At 37.0% G+C, this 16285-nt stretch overlaps 1 protein-coding gene across 22 annotated transcripts in view; it reads left to right on the top strand.

The window, feature by feature from the left end:
* The window catches only part of DLG2 (discs large MAGUK scaffold protein 2), a 984895-nt gene that overhangs the window by 503081 nt on the left and 465529 nt on the right, over window positions 1-16285 (top strand). The window contains exon 1 of one of the 22 annotated variants that reach the window (XM_063148801.1): window positions 611-1007. The exons of the other annotated variants lie outside the window; for them this stretch is intronic. Within the exon in view, the coding sequence (XP_063004871.1) occupies window positions 930-1007 (78 nt within the window). The 5' untranslated portion in view covers window positions 611-929. Of the gene's footprint in view, window positions 1-610; window positions 1008-16285 lie in introns of those variants that run through there. 22 annotated transcript variants of the gene reach the window in all.

The raw sequence follows: 16285 nt of genomic DNA on the forward strand, positions 1-16285 counted from the left end.
GAAGTATGTGACAAAAGGAAAATAGTGCATTGCTGTTTTGCTGCAAAAATAGGTGTTCAAAGGCACTTTCCAACTCCTGATGCAGAATAGCGTGCAATTAAAGGAAGAGGAAAAAGCATGCTTAGGTAGGGCAGAAGTTTGGAATTTGGAAAAAAATCTATCAGGTTTCTGTTTTGTGAAGGCATTATCAAAGAAAAACAGAAGCCCTTGACTGAGTCTTAAATCCTTCAGCAGAGCATGTGTGACATCAGCAAGTGAACTGAGCAGCTCTGATGCCTGTCTGCTGTGAACTGAAACTAGGTAGCAAAAATATCTCTGAATAGACCCTAGATCACAAGAACAAAGTAAAATCAATTTTCCTTTCATATCTTAATTTCCCTGAAACACATGAAACACCTGTTCTTTCACCTTAACAGTTAATACACATTTCTATTTTTGGCACTTTTGTACCTCTTTGCTTTTCTGCAGTGCTGTGTATCTCATTTTCGAGCTGCTGCTGCCTCTGTTGCATGGTGGCAAATCGAAGAGAACCAAGGAGTTAAATTTCAGAACAGGAGAAGAGGAGGTGAGCTGTCTGCTACAGTAGTTTACTGCAGCTTCCTTTCATACTGACACATATGTAGTTTGTGGTGACAGTGCTAAAGAACTGCAGACAGGCACTTAGCAGACTGGATGTGAGCTGGATACAAAGATGCCTCACCCTGGACTTCCTGCTGGCAGTATGTAAATACACCTGCAGACTGGCCACACTGGGTGGTTTGTTTTTTTTTTCAGAAGGCAGCATGAGAGGACTTGAAAAAGCAACAGCATAGTTAAGACCTCAATCAGCATTAGATCTGTATCTCAGTTGTGGGGGAAGTTGCTTTGGTTTTTTTTTTTTTTTTTCTGTGTCTGTGCTGCATATTCAGACTGAAATCTTCATCACTACAATGTTTGCTTCTATCTGGTATGCCAAGAAGCTGGGACGCAGGTTTGTGCATAACGCCAGGAAAGCAAAAGCAGAGAAGGTACGTTCCTAGTGGGAATATAAAGCCTTATGTCTCATGCAAGCTGCCTGCTGGCATCCTGTTGTGTGTCTGCTTAGCTTTTTAAAATACCATGAAAAACGACCTATTGCTATTCCTGATTTCATGCGAGAATCCTTCAATATTTTGCATATTATTAAATACCAGGGAGAAGAACCTTTCAGAAGTCTTTATGTCCTCTTTTGATTGTTTTTCTCCCCAAGATAAACAGCTGTACTTCTGGTATGTCTGTGTTAAGGGAGCACTCCAGTGAACTTGTTGCTGTGCTGCATTATTTTTCCTCGTACCATATTAGGCTCTTAAACAGTCGCTGATTGTTTGCTGCTTGTATATTTTTTTCCTAGTATGGTACTAATGAGGATGGAATAACATGTTAAGCATTTATAATGTTTGAGAATTTTGTTTCATGGTACTTGTTGAAACTGTGCTGCAGCGTGGATGCTTTTTATTTAAAAAAGGTATAGGTATGTAAAAATGGTCAGTACTGTAATTCAGTATTTGTCTCTCATAAAATTGAAGTGTATTTAACTGGCTATTTTCTGGAAGCCCTTGTAGGTAAGAGTCTTCTGCCCTCCTTCTCCCTGGGAAAACTTAAACAGTTTTAGAATTTGCAGTAATGATAATTAGGGGATTCAAGGCAATTGTATTTTGTTTATTTTGTTTTAAGCATAGAAAGCATTTAGTTAGTGGACCTGAAATACAATTTTTTCTACATTACCAGACAAACCATTTTCAAAATGGGACCAATTCTTCTTTCATAAACTCAGATTTAGATTGGGGTGAAAAAACTTCAATGTAATGTTATAAAGTTACTCATTAGTCTAATAATGATGGCTTCCTCTTTTCCTTGTTGTCTTTGACATAGTCAAATACTTTCTAAACGGGCTGCTTTATTATGTCTTTAATATGTCTTATGCTATGTAACACAGCCACCAATCCACTAAGCAACTATCATTGCCTGAATTCCTTTGTAACTGGGAAAGTCTTTCACTTAGAGAAAATTATTAGCAAAAATATATTATATTTGTGATAGAGGGGAGGATGGGGACAGGTTTACTTTTTCTGCAAAATATTCCCAATTGTTAAAAAGGTGTTGTGTGGATATTTTGAAATTTAAATATGCAAGTCATTGGGAAGTTACTTAAATGGTAGTGATTTATATATTTCACATCATATACATGAGGGGGAAATAGAAATGCAGAGAGCTATACATGGGACTGTCAAACTTTCTCTGTCATCAATCACATTTCTATAAAGAGAGCATCATATGAACTCTCCTGCTGTTTGCATATTGCTATGGGAGGAAAAAAAAGTTGCAGCCTGGATCTTCCTTAGTCCTGAGGGGCTCCCTCCAGAGGAATATTTGCTCTCAGGCTTCCTCCAAGATGACAGAGGCAGGATGAGTGGACACATTCCACTCCTCACACAGTGGGGCTCACTCAGCAGCTTTAAAAACAGATTTGGTGTGCACTGCTTAAACAATATATGGTCATAGATTATTTCAATAACCTTGAAAAATTTCATAAAGCAATGCCAGAGTACTCACTGAGAAAATATTTTCTTCTCTGCAGTCTTGCAGCACCGACTAAAAGAATGCTTTTAAAAATTGTCTCTTTTCCTCTTTATTTTAAGTACCTTAAATATTTCTGTGTAGATTTATTATATTGCTACTTGTTCATCCCTGTAGGACTTTCAAAATAACTGACAACTTAGGTCCATGCTATTTAAGCTTTCAAGCTATGCTTAACAGTTTTTAGGGAAAAGCCTTTTCATATTACTTGGGCATGCTATTAGCATATTTGCATGGGAATTCTTTTTTTGCAAGAAGACAGTAAATATGCAATAAACACCTTGCAAAATGTTTACTTATTGCCTTACACAAAAAATAAAATTTCTTTCTTGGATGTTTATTCTGCAGTCAGGGCTCATTTATAATTTTTTTTTTCCCCTGCAAATTAAACTCTAGCAAATGCAGAAAATCCCATTCCTAGCAGGATGCTATTTCAATAAGTGCCATTAATGATTGGAAGCTGATCAACACTGACATCTTCAGTGCAATATCTCGGTTCCAGGAGAGCACAGAATATATATCTATCACAAAGTAAACTCAAAATGCCATTTAAGTTCATGTCTTGTTTTGGTTTTGACCTTTTTTTTTATAATGGTTGAATAATCAAATTATTAAGCAGTTTCACCTTTGTTTTTCTCCCCTAGAAGAATAATTAGCTGTTTTCCTCCATGTGCATGATCTGAATGATACATTGTTTTCTTAATGTGCTTTTGGAGGTAGTAACATACAGCAGTGTTTTCTAATACCACATGTGTGCAAAAAAATTTACTTGCAGTAAAGATCTGGATAGTAGAAATCAGAAGACTGGGGCTCCAAAACAGATTTTTCTGTTATGTTTTGCTTCTTTGCATGAGTACAAATCAAGAATTTTTAAGGGCTATTTCTAAGAAACAGAAATTTTGTATGAGCCTATTTGTTTTCACAGGATGAGGAAGAAAATGAGGGATGGGTACAACATCCCAAATATGGGATTGTGCACACACATATACACAATCTGGCAGTATAGCTCCATAAAATGTCAAAACTTTGGGCCTGAATTGTGCAGAGAGAGGACATGAACTTTGATCTGCCTTGGATCCCACCAGGATCTCCTCCCAGGTGCCTGTTTAAGGGGGCAGAGTTTCCAAGGTGTGAAGAGTGCTGTTCTGGGAGTGCACAGAAGGGCAAGGGGAAGGAAGGTGTCCCTGCCCAGGTCAGGAAGGTTGGAACTAGGTGGTCTTTAAGGTGCCCTAAAACCCAAGCCATTCCTTGGTTCTGTGGTGACTAGGGCAGTCCTTGGTGGGGAGAGATAAGGTGGCATTGATGTGACAGCTTGGTGCTCCTGTGTGAGGGTGTTTGGTTGTGGCCATGTGGGGAAGCTTGGCCCACAGTGGCTCCAGAGCTCTGCATCTTGTCCAGAGCTGGAACTCCTGTCTCCATCCCTCCCATGTCACCATACCTTTCCACTCGTGTCCCCACACCTGAATATGGCAACCCCTGCTCCAGGGGTGCTGGCATGCACGTTGTTTCTGAGTGGGATCTGCATGTTGTTGGTACTTCGCAACCTGCAGCATTGCAGCCAAGGACTGGGGCTTGGAAGAGCTGGAGAACTGATCTTGACCCTTAGGGGAAAGGGGAAAGGATATCAGCAAGCAGCAGAGTTGGGAGACCAGAGGAAAGAGGTGGGTTTACTTTAGAACTCTGTGGTAGTTCCTGGGCTTGCTTTCCTATCTCCCTCACCAGTACCTGCTGTTGAGTGCAGCACCACTGCTCCTGCCCTGCCTTTTCAGTTCTTGCTTCCCCTCCGGCCCAGCATTTGCTTGGAGTCTGTGCTTAGATGAGTGGAAAGGCTCTATCTCATTAACACCCACACACAACTTAAGAGCTCCAGTGTTCAAGGCCAGGCTGGATGGGGCTCTGAGCACCCTGGGCTAGTGGAAGGTGTCCCTGCCCATGGCAGGGGGGTTGGAATGAGATCACCTTTAAGGTCCTCTCCAACTCAAGCCACTCTAGGCTTCTATGACTTCCTGGTAAATATTAGGCTTCTATAAACCAAACATGAACTCTCACTGTTAAAATTTCGTCTGGAGAGTGAAGAAGACATCTAGGAATAACAGGATAAATGGCAGCTGTCTTAAATGGTTATTCCGAGTTGACTGGTGTGCACCAGTATTTCTATGAGTCATACTTTTATGATATATTTTACAAACTTATTTTAATTCTGAACTGAACCAAAATATTTTGAAAAATCTTAAAATTTGGAAAGCTAAACTCTTTGTATTCCTCTTTTTTTTTTTTTTTTTTTTGGTGCCAGTCCTGGCTAAAACTTCTTGTAGCTAAAGTGGGATGCCTATTATTTGCTCTTATGTTCATGTTCTCATTTTGCCATTTTTTGCCAAATATTAAGCATATTTCTTTACTTTTTTTTATTATTAGACTAAATCATAAACTCTTTCCAGTATAGACAGCACTTTTTATCTACAAATTCTATCTCGATCTGGTTTTCTTGGCTTGTTCGCTGGTGTTACTCTTCCCTTCAAGTAGTGAGACATTTAGTGTACAGGGCTGCCACTAATGTTGCCTGAAAACATTTGAAGTTCTTTCAAGTCATCTCTGGTCTTACCTTTTTTATTGCTTTGAGTTTGTCACATGAAAGGATTATTGCTATGACAGTAAACAGGATCACTTCAACCTTGGAACTTAAATAACTTTAGGCAAAGATTGATGTCTTGAATTTTTCCCATTAAACCACAATCAAGGAGAAATCAAGAGATGTTAACTGCATGTGGTTATGCTATAGAGATAAGTATTCTGAATGGTTGGAAGAGGTACAGAAAAGTAACTGAACAATTAATCATGTTGATCTGAGAGAATGAACTAAAGTTCTGATAATGCTTCACTGTATTGGTAGAATTTGCGTTTCAAGGGTCAGTATCAAAAGTGGGAAAAGACTTGCCAAAGTTACCACATAATTTAATTTTAAAAGTGGAAGTTCAGGACTGGTTTTCATGCTTGTTCAGAAGTGGAACATATTGTAACCATGATACCTAAATTTTGAACACTGTAGAATTAGTTATGTGGGTGAAGTTTTAAATCTAAAGATAACAGTCAATTTAAAATGAGGTTTCTCCTTGTAGATTTTTTTGGGGGAGCAAAGCAACAGGGCCCATGTGAAATGTTTAAATCAGTTGATCTTCACTATTTTGTACTGTTAAATTCTTCTAGTTTCTAGAAATCAAATTACTCCTAAAGTGTTTTCTAAGAACTATGCCTTGTATTTGAAAATGTTTAAGTTTTACACCATAAAAGTATTCAAAACACCATTCAAAAGTATTCTGGCAATAACAACAATCAAGTCTTCATATCAAGATGACACTTGAATTTAGCTAGCTCTCATATCCGTATTTTAGCACAGCTAATTGCAGGGTGGGCAGTTCTAGGATATGTGTTCTTGTTTAGTTTTTGCTTTGTTGACAAGTAGCTACCCATAATTTAATTTGAAAGAGAGAAGAAATTAACTTGAAGCAGTAATTATTCACAACAAAGAATAGAAACTGTGTTATTAAGAAATCATAAAACATATTTGGAGATAAACATATTTTTTCTGACATTATATATATATATATATATATATAATTCCAAAGAGGAGAAACTCTCTTTTTCCTTCACTGCATTCCTTAGATTTCTTAAGGAGTCCTCTCTTTCAAACCAGAGCTTACCAAATCATTTACAGTCCACTGGGGTTGTGATGAAGTGATAAAACTTGCAGCTCTCATTATTGCCTTGGCTAAAGGTGAAATGACTGCATCTCTAAGGGACATCTCATGTAGCTGCCACATGCTGTAAGGGCAATGGAGAGTTTTATTTGTGTTTGGGCAGCCAAGGGCCCTCGTGTTCCAAGTTCAATGGGATGACAAAAGTGTGTCACTTATTTGCAGAATTACCTGTTCGAACAGATGCCGGAGTTATCTCAGCCCCCTGGAGGAATCTTTTCAGATGGACTTTCTCAGTGCTCTATTTTACAGTTTTATGGGGAAATCTTTTCACACATTACTGTGTGAAGAAAGATATGCAAGCATTCCTGTATCCAGAGCTAGCTGGTTTTTGCTTTAGCACAGCTCAGTTGGAATTCTAAGACATTTTCTGATATTGTGATTTAATCCAGAAAAATATAGCAACTCAAGTTGGATTTTTTTTCCTTTTTTTCCTTTGCATTTTGTTATAATCCCACAAGATTAATATATAACAGGAGGGATAAGCTGCCTAAGTAGGGATTTATTTTAACTCACTGCCACCTCACAATCACTATAGTAGTAATAATAAATAAATTCAACTAACCTTGAAAAAATGCAACAATGATGTTTCAAAATAAAATACTGATCTAAAGTAAACTACTGAAGTTAATCCCTTGAAATACTTAATTTCAAAGTAGTCTTTTCTTTGCTTTAAGTGTGTTTTATTTTTTTCTTCTATGAGGGGTTTTGTTCTTGCACCTGGCCAGGCCCAGCAGCTATCTGTAGCAATTAATGAGCAATAAGCAGCAGTCCTGGTTAAGTTAGTTGGTGTTTTTTCAATTTTTTTTTTTTAATTAAAGACATACCTGTTAACCAGCTATGGATTAGATCTTTGTGAAGAATATCTTCTCTCCTTCTCTTCAGTCTAATCTAAGAGAGCTCTAGCCTTAGCTGGCTGCCATACATGGTGATGCCTCTCCCTTTCCCCCATGCATTATTCTGGCATGCACTGTTCTGTGCCTGTCAGGTACCACCCACAGATGTCTGTAGCATGCCACTGAAAACAGTTCTTTCCCCTTTGCCATTTTAGCCAGTGCTGTGATCATCTTAGAAACAAGTAAAGTTATTTTTCCAGTCATTTTTCATCTTTTTTTTCCTCAAGACAAAACTGAGATGGACAGGAACATTCAGGAAATGACAGCCACACCGATGACTGCATTAATTGCTGCTCTGAGTGCTTAGCTGGGACTCAAATAGAATCAGATTTAATGAATAAGTGGGATTATTATCATTGGTTACAAGCTAACCTGTTTTTTCCAAGAAAAGTTTTTCTCATTTTCCATCTTCTGCTTTCCTTCAATAAATAATTTATAATTTCCCCCTCCTTTTCTTTGTATAACTACTGCATTTATATTTTGGTCTACATTGTATATCAAGTTCTGTTCAATCCCAGTGTGTAGCATTTTAAATATATTTAACTCATAAGCACTCATTATTTTATTGGAATAGTTTTATTTCTTTGCATGCATATACAGTATTCAAGTATATTATGGAAATGGCTTGTGTGATGTGCAAGCATGATTTTTTTTTTTTTTTTTGGTCATTACTTGCCTCTCTGTCCTGCATACGCAATTCAAAACAGTGCATAATGAATAGTTGTTTGATTTGCGTTCTGAACTGCATTTGGCATCACTTGCTGTGTTTGCAAATAGAGATCAGTTTGAAGCACTGACAAGAAACAATCTGTCCTTTGGCATTAGTCTCTCTAAAGGAAACTGAGATGAAAATTTTCATGCTGTTCCTAAGGTAAATTATCAAATTATTCTTTATGTGTTTTTAATATCCTATATGGGCCATTAGAGCCGGTACATATGTAACTTGCTCTCACTGGAAGGCAGCCTGCCAAAGTCATGTGTGTGTAAAAAGCTTTAGTAAAATTTAGAATTATTGCCATGTCATGCGATTCTCAAGACAGTTTATTTTAAATGAGGCACACTTTTCTCTGCTTAAAAAAAATTCTCTGCCATACACTACTTAAAATATTGGTGCATATCAGGGAAAGCTTGGTTATAGCTCTAATATATGTTAACAGGTTCAGATGAGCAATTGGAAGGAATCAAGGGACTAGCTAGTATGTGCAGTCTGAGAGCTTTTGTCTCAAGGAAGGAGGCCCCAGTACCACGTGAAGCACTCACAACATTTTCTCAAGTGCGAAGCTCTGTTTTTTACAGCAGCTTATGGGTAAACAGCAGAACAAGGTTCTTCATGTTTCCACCAATCCCACCACCCATCCTCTCTCCTTTCCCAGTCTGTTCAGAAATAAAATTGTTCAGACACAGATTGTATGTGCAGGTACACAGCTGGCACCACTCTTAGCTCTTCTGAGACAGCCCACATGACACCAGCACCATGCTGAGTGCCTCATTGTGTTCTGTATTAGCTACTGCCAGGCTGTGCCTTTCATGAAGATCAGCACTGCACTAACTTTGGCATTGTTAAACTGGGATTGCATTTGAAGAACAAACTTTGTGTGAAAACGTTATTTCAATCCTAGATTATGTTTTTTTTTCAATTAACTTGAGTCTGTCTTTCAGTAAGCGCTTCCGTGTTTCATACAGCAATGTTTAAATTGAACATTAATTGATGAATACCAGTGATATCACTCATCTTACTTCTAAAAAGTTTACCTTACAAGTAAATTTGGGAAGCAAGGTCACATCATTAGGATTCTGCAGCATAATGAGAGGCATGCTACCAAGTGTATACTTCTTTATTCCATTTAGAGGCTTTAAGAGCTATAACATGCAGTTTTGTAATTCTATGAAATATTCTTTAGCCTTGAGACATAAGGAAGATGCAGAAAAATGTGTTTTACTCCTACTCTAAATAGAATATTCTTTTCCTCTTATCTGATGAATTATGTATGCATGGCTGTGGTTTTCGTAGTTAACAACTTTTTTTTAAGATTTTAGGTGAATTATTTTTGACAAGACTGTCATGTGCTCTTATAAGATAGCAAAAGGTCACGATATTATGTATTGTTAATAAAAACAAATTGATAGTCAAGAAATATCAATTTGCTGTTTTGAAAGACATGTTCAAGATGAGGTGAAAGTGATCCTGTAGCTACCCTTTGTTTTCCAGACTATATTTATAGCCTGATAATTTCTTTGCTTGGTGTAATAATCTATTCAATAGACCTCCCTCCTAAAATGGGTGATAATGTTATTGTTCTTAATTTTCTCCTGCCTATCTTGCTTTGTTTCTTCATTCTTTGTATCCATCACTGTACAGAAGGGTACAAACCATCCCTTACCTTCCTCTTCTGAAAGCTGAATTATATGAGCTAGAGAGACAGTAGGAAGGAATAGATTTAAAAAAGGAGGAAAAAAACCCCAGAACTCATTCTCCATACTGCTACACATTTAAAAAATTCTGAAACAATCAACTGCATTTCTTGATTATCTGTTTTGAAAGCTCACCTTTAATTAGATTTGATGTGCATCAACGTTTGTTGTTCAGGTTCAACACTGGGAAGGATATATTCATCTTGTGATGTCTTTGCAAAAGCTCTGTGTGCAATTTCCTAAACTGGAAATATAAACAAATTGTTGGGTTTTTATATGAGTCTGGATGTATAAATGCAAATGGAATTTAAAATATTGTACCTGGGATGTTTTGAAAATTGAATATGAAACAAAGAATTGCTAGATATTCCCAAGGAAGTTAAAATGCCATCACTCTAATTAGAGATGTTAGTAAGGAAATCATTGGACCAAGACTATTACATTGCAAATGTAGTGCCTCAAAGTGCATGGCATTTTAAATTAATTTAATATGGCATTTAAAATATATTTCTGTTGAAACTACAGGAGGGACCAGACCTGTCAGTAAATAGCAAACTGGCTAGCCAAATACATGATTCTTCACTTAACTGATAAAGGGACAAGTTTCCTACCAATTGTTCTAAAATTTTACCATTATGGCCCACAATAAAGTTAGGACTATTACTGTTTAAAAGATTGTTTAATTTCAGCAGAACACCTTCAGCTTTGCTACCATTTCTAATTAAATATTTAGTTGTGTAGTAAATTAAGCATGTCATGATCTCTGCAAAGTGGTTCTCCGTTTACTGCTGCATAAATGTTTTACAAGGTGCTGTATTGTTTTGAGTAAATTAATAATGAAGATTTAGATTTTTACTGATTAATAATCTAATTCACTATTTAGGAGAAATCTAATTTAGGACTTGAAACAAAATTGAGGTAAACATCTTTGGCAGGGATCCCAATTCCCTGACAAAATCACCAAATGATAAAAAACCAAATCAGGGTAAAAGAAATGAGGAGATTGGAACTTCCAGATCAAGTAGCATTTCCCTGTGAAATTTGAAAATGTTCCCTAAACCACATTGTACTTGGACTTGACTTTTCTTGTCATACCAAATTGTCAGTACAAATGCTACACAGCAAATTGCCAGAGATTTGTAAGATGAAGAAGTAAGAGTTTGGCATAAACAAAGAACAACCAAAAGTATTCAGATAAAATAAGGGTTTGGTGGCATTGCAGAAGTATTGTAGTACTCTCTGGAATATTGCTTCTATTTCTGGTGCCTATAGAATAACAACAATAGATCTGTTAGGAAGTGTTCAAAAGTTGAACGATCCAGATAAGGCATTATGAGGTGTGATGGAAAAAATTCTTCACAGCAAATTTAGGGTCATGCATAGCTGTGCTGACACAATTGGATGTGAAAATATGGTAATGAGCAGGCTAGTGAAAACTGCACATTCTAAAATATGGCTGAAGTGGCTGAGGCTGATCAAATGTAATGTCAAAGTAAAGTACAATTTTCCTTGGGTGCAGCAAGGAAAATCAACTATCAGCAGTAGCTAACAGGGAGAGATGCATCACCTCTTGCTCTTCCTTCTACAAGCTGAGGGAATAAAAGTGGGACTTGTGCAGCTGCAGGATCTGGGAGCCTCCTTGTGCACTGATGCTCTTAGGAGTGAACAGCTCTGGTTTTGCCATGTGCAGCCATGTCTTCAACTGACTTAAAGCTCTGACTTGAGACCCTGTAATTAGAGTCAACACTTCATAGATTCAACTGGCTGCCACCTGATGCTGAGATGAAGTTCTTTGCCAAAAACAGTTAACAGTAAGGGTGCAGATTTTAGTTCTTGTACCTAAAATTTTAATTTATGTATTTATGAATTTTCTGTCAGTATTCTGCTTGTGTCAGTTGTCCTTTTCTCCTTTTAGGAAGTAGAAGCTTAGTCCAGGAACAGAAACACTGAGGTTTAATTTCGGATGTATATAGAAAATGTTACGGTTTTTGTTTTGGAGAATTCCCCCGGGTTCATGTAATAGTTCTTTTGGCCATTCTTCTATTATAAAGTAATTTAAAGTCAAAATTTGGTTCTTTCACAGATTTTCTGATTAGAATGACTTGAGTAGAAACACCATGGTTTATCAGGGATCAGTACCTGTCCTGCTGTGTTTCTTTGTACAAAGAGGTCATATTTGTTGAGCGGAGAGAAGATTATTTTAATTGACATAATTAACTTTTCTTGTGATTATCTTAGGCTCAAAAATGCATTTTGCTCTTTTCCAATTACAGCTTTTTCTCTGATAGAGCTATACATGCTGTGTGTAATAATGAAGGTAGCTTTGGAAGGACTTAATGTATATAATTGGAAACTAAGATGAGCAAGTCTTCTATCAGCAGGAGGGTAGGAGAGCTGGGCTGTATCATGGAAGTACAGTGTAATGGGATTACCTACAAATTTTAAACATTGCTTTCATTAAGGAAAATAATGAGCAAATTTATTAAATATAGTCTCTGCTTGGGACAATATTTGTTATTATGAAAAAGCTTTTGTAATTAAGCTAGGGTCTAAAAATGTATTGAACACACTACATCAGTTTCTAGAAAATGCTTTTGTGCATAAAATTTTACTGAAATAGAAAGAGCTTTCACAGCAGAGGCAGTTAGCCAGATATTAGTATAGCTCACATCTAGCATTGACTGTAAATTTTTCTGTGTGCTTTCAATTTAGCCAAGGTCAAATAAAAGAAAAGTCGTAGTCAAATATGCTTAAACATTTATCTTTTTATGAAAGCTTTTAAGAAGTGTACTGTTTTTCATGGTTATATTTAGTGGAAATAAAAGAAAGATTTTTTTTCAAGAGTATTTCCTTGCTGAAACTACAGAAATGTGATGTTTTAGGAACTATGGGATGGGTAACTATGACCCAAATTTTGCATGCCACCACATTAGAATTCTCTAAGGAGTCCTTCTTGTCCTTAAATATGCATCTGTGACAATCTCTATAATAGTAGAAAGTATTTTCATACCATTTAGAGCATTTTAAGTGTGGCAGCTATGTTGGTGCTAGGGACAAAACATTGTGGTCCCTCTGGATATCCTTCACTTTTCATTATCATTTTCAAGAATTTCTCTTCAGAAAAAGCCTTAAATTAAAGCTAACCAAAGCCTGTACTGAAAGGAGCTGCTTTCAGCAAATGTTGCAAACCCTCCCAGGTTTCTTTGGGGAGTTCTGCTATGGTCATGCTCCCAAATACTATTCTTTGGGAAATAAGGTGTTTCTTTATCTGAAGGATATATATGGAATAGGATGTGTCTACACTGTATGAATCTTAGATTTAAAATTTCTTCTATCATACTGCACATATTTAAAAATGTTGTTTCTGTTAACTCACACAAAGAGACTTGACGAGGGCAATTGGAACAGTAAAGAGTGAGGTGAAAAAGGCACCACTACCTCTGCCATTGCCATGTCCTCTGTCACCAGGTCCCCTGCCCCATTCAGAAGTGGCTTTACATTTTCCCTTCTTGCTGCTGAACTGCCCATATAAACCTCTCTTACCGGCTTTCATGTCCCCTGTCAGATTAAGCTCCAAATGGACTTCAGCTTTCCTAACTACATCCCTGCATACTCAGTCTCCATATTCCCCCCAGATCCTTTATCCCTGCTTTCAACTCTTGCAGGCTTCTTTTTTTATAGCTGAGTTTTGTTGGGAGCTCCTTTCTCATCCAAGCAGGCCCCCTGCTATCTCACTTAACCTTCTCTTGTTGGGGATAGTTGATTCTTGAGCTTGGGAGACACAACCTCTGAAAAATAACCAGCTCTCCTGAGCCCTTGTTCTATCCAGGGCTTTATTCCATGGTATTCTTCCAAGCAGATCTCAAGAAAAAAAATAGTCATAGATTTGGCTTATGTGTGGTGCTCATTTTCAGGTCCAGTCTCCAGAATCTTTTGCCACCCTGAGAACTGACAGAATGATGCCAACTCATCTATATCTGAACAAGTTGTTCTTGAGGGAATGTATAAAAATGGAAAATTTAATCTTGCGTACTAGGTAAAAGTGTCAATCTTTAATCACAGCTATACCTGGTGCCTTCTTAGATGTAGATTTTTTTTTTCTTCTTTTCATTACTGTAAAGAATGATTACATTTCATTCAAGGAAAATTCTTTTGGAAGTAGGAGGTGAAGAATTCAAGAAAAAAACCTCACATCATTGTGCAATATTCTCTTATGTTCTCATGAGAGAAGTTACAGGACATCAAGAAATAGTGACATATAAGATCTGGAATCCATGGTTTAGCAGTAACTCAGTTTTAACTGTCCTGTCTGCCTTTTTTCAGGATTGTCTCTTTGCCAAGACCTCTCACAAAGAGACTTGCCTTCATATTTGTAACTTAAGAGCAATTTGCAAAATTTGGCAACAGTACATTCCCTTCCCTTTTCCCAGGTGGAGGGCTGTTTAATATTTTCCATTCCAGCTTTCAGCAAGTTCTCCATTATCTTGTGCTTGCTAGTGACATTCCCATGCATCTTTTAAAAGTTTCTTTTACTCCCCTGACACCTTCCTTCCTTTCATTATCCTCATGTAAATTTGCCTGGCAAGACCACAAGATAGGAGTTTCCTATTTTTCTTTTTGAATGTAGATTCTGATATTGACAACTGAATGAAGGAGCATTTTTCTTTGTTGAAGTGTTAATGAGGAAAAATTCTATTTTGATTACGACAAAATTAATGAATTGTTTGAGGTTTTTTTTAATGCAGCTTAAAAGCAAGAAAATCCAGTATTTTTGAAAAGAAATTATATTGTTGATTCTGAGTTGCAACAGAATTAATGAGGGCAATAGTTTGCTAGTTATTTATCTTTTCTGCTTCAGTCATTATATTGAAGGCCCAGTAACTTTTTATGAAATTCTGTGAATACAGACCATGGAGATGCATGGCTGAAGTTTGTCCACCCAGTTCATCCCTCCTTCTTTCCTTTCCTGCTAATGAAACTGTTCATTCTGACAGTTCATTTGCCCTAATTAAAACACTGCACCACCATCTCCCCAAAAAAATCCCCAAAAAACACCACCACAGATTTTATAATTTTTTTTTTCAAACAATTATCCTAGTTTCTGGGGTCAGATTATGACTTTACCAGGAATGTCTAAGACCATTTATTACAGCTGTTTTAGTTGGCTCCAACTGGAAGATGCTATTCCATGTAAAAGGCAGAATTGGATGGCTTCTGGCTTTGTCGTGAGGGCAATTTCATGCAGGCTGGATGTGAGGAGTTAGAATTGGTCATATGAAAGGAGATGAGATGTTTCCAGTCATCAATATTCATTCACTGACAAAACCTTTTTTTTTTTTTTAATCTTACGTTTCAAAGGTGATGAAGAGCTGGAATTGAATGAGACATTGACAAGAGAGGAAAAATGAGAAAGCAAAATCAGACTTACTTGGTTGATTGCTTCTTTAGATGTGGAGTTTGGTTTTTACCTTTTCCTTCCTCAGTATGAGAAAGCATTATGTTCAGGGGGATAATTTATGGCTGCCAGTTGGACAGATATTTTCCCCTTTTTTGGAAGCATCTTTAGACACTGCAAAGTGGGCTGCATGGTGAAGTGCTCTGTATACAGATAACATTTCTGGCATCTGTTAGAGCTGAATTAAAAGGGATAAAGTGAAAGACAGAACTTAGGAACAGGAAAACTGAGTTTAGCTTTGGAGTCATGCCAGCTAAATGCAATTAAATAGATTAGGAGCTAAGAAAAAGACATGAGAAGCTCACTATAGATGTCAGCTCAAAGAACAGGAAAGGGCAAAATATAACCAGGGGAGATTATACAGAAAAGACAGAGAAAGAGCAAGAACGTTGGAGCATGAACAAACCACAGGCGTGACAAAGACAGGCAGTCACTAAGGGAAACTGGAGATCTGTAAGGTAGGACAGAAATGCATGAAAACATTTCTGAGAATAAAGACTCTGTGCAAATGGCCTTATATTTATGATGTAGGATCTTGTTAGTAACCTGGGCAAAAATCAGATCAGCAAAATGGAAGTCCCACCCTGGGAAGAGCCATGTTGGATGTGTCAGAGGGAGAAGCGAGATGCTGAGAATGCACAGCAGGATGCTGGATTTTGGAGCTGGCATGTGTGATTTTAAATAAATGACCTGTCCCTTCTTGTCTTTAATTGCTTTCTTAATTTCATTTTTTCAGGTTATGACATCAGTTATACCTTTTTAATTAGTCATTCATTTTTTTTCTCCCAGATGTTTAAAATATGTCAAGAAAAACATTACAAGAAAAACTTGTAATCCTAAGGAAAAAAATACACTTCAGTAAAATTATAAGTAATAATAAGTAATTTTCATGAGTTATGGATAACAAAACTACATGATTAAATAGTGCTTCATCATATTTGACAGAATCAGAAACCCCAGTTAGTGAAAGATAATTTTCAATTTCAGTAGATACATAACCTTGTGATTGTTCCCCTTTCCCATTGATTTTCTGAATAGATTTAAGTGCTTTGGACTACTTTTGCTTATCATTTAATGGAACAAATGTATTGGAGAGGCTCAGTGATCTTGTTATGAATCCAGAATATAAGCCTTGAGCTGAGCCTGTGCCAAAAGATGCACCCTGTTTGCTGAAA

Source organism: Melospiza melodia, chromosome 2 (assembly GCF_035770615.1).
Source record: "Melospiza melodia melodia isolate bMelMel2 chromosome 2, bMelMel2.pri, whole genome shotgun sequence".
Taxonomy (NCBI): Eukaryota; Metazoa; Chordata; class Aves; order Passeriformes; family Passerellidae; genus Melospiza; species Melospiza melodia.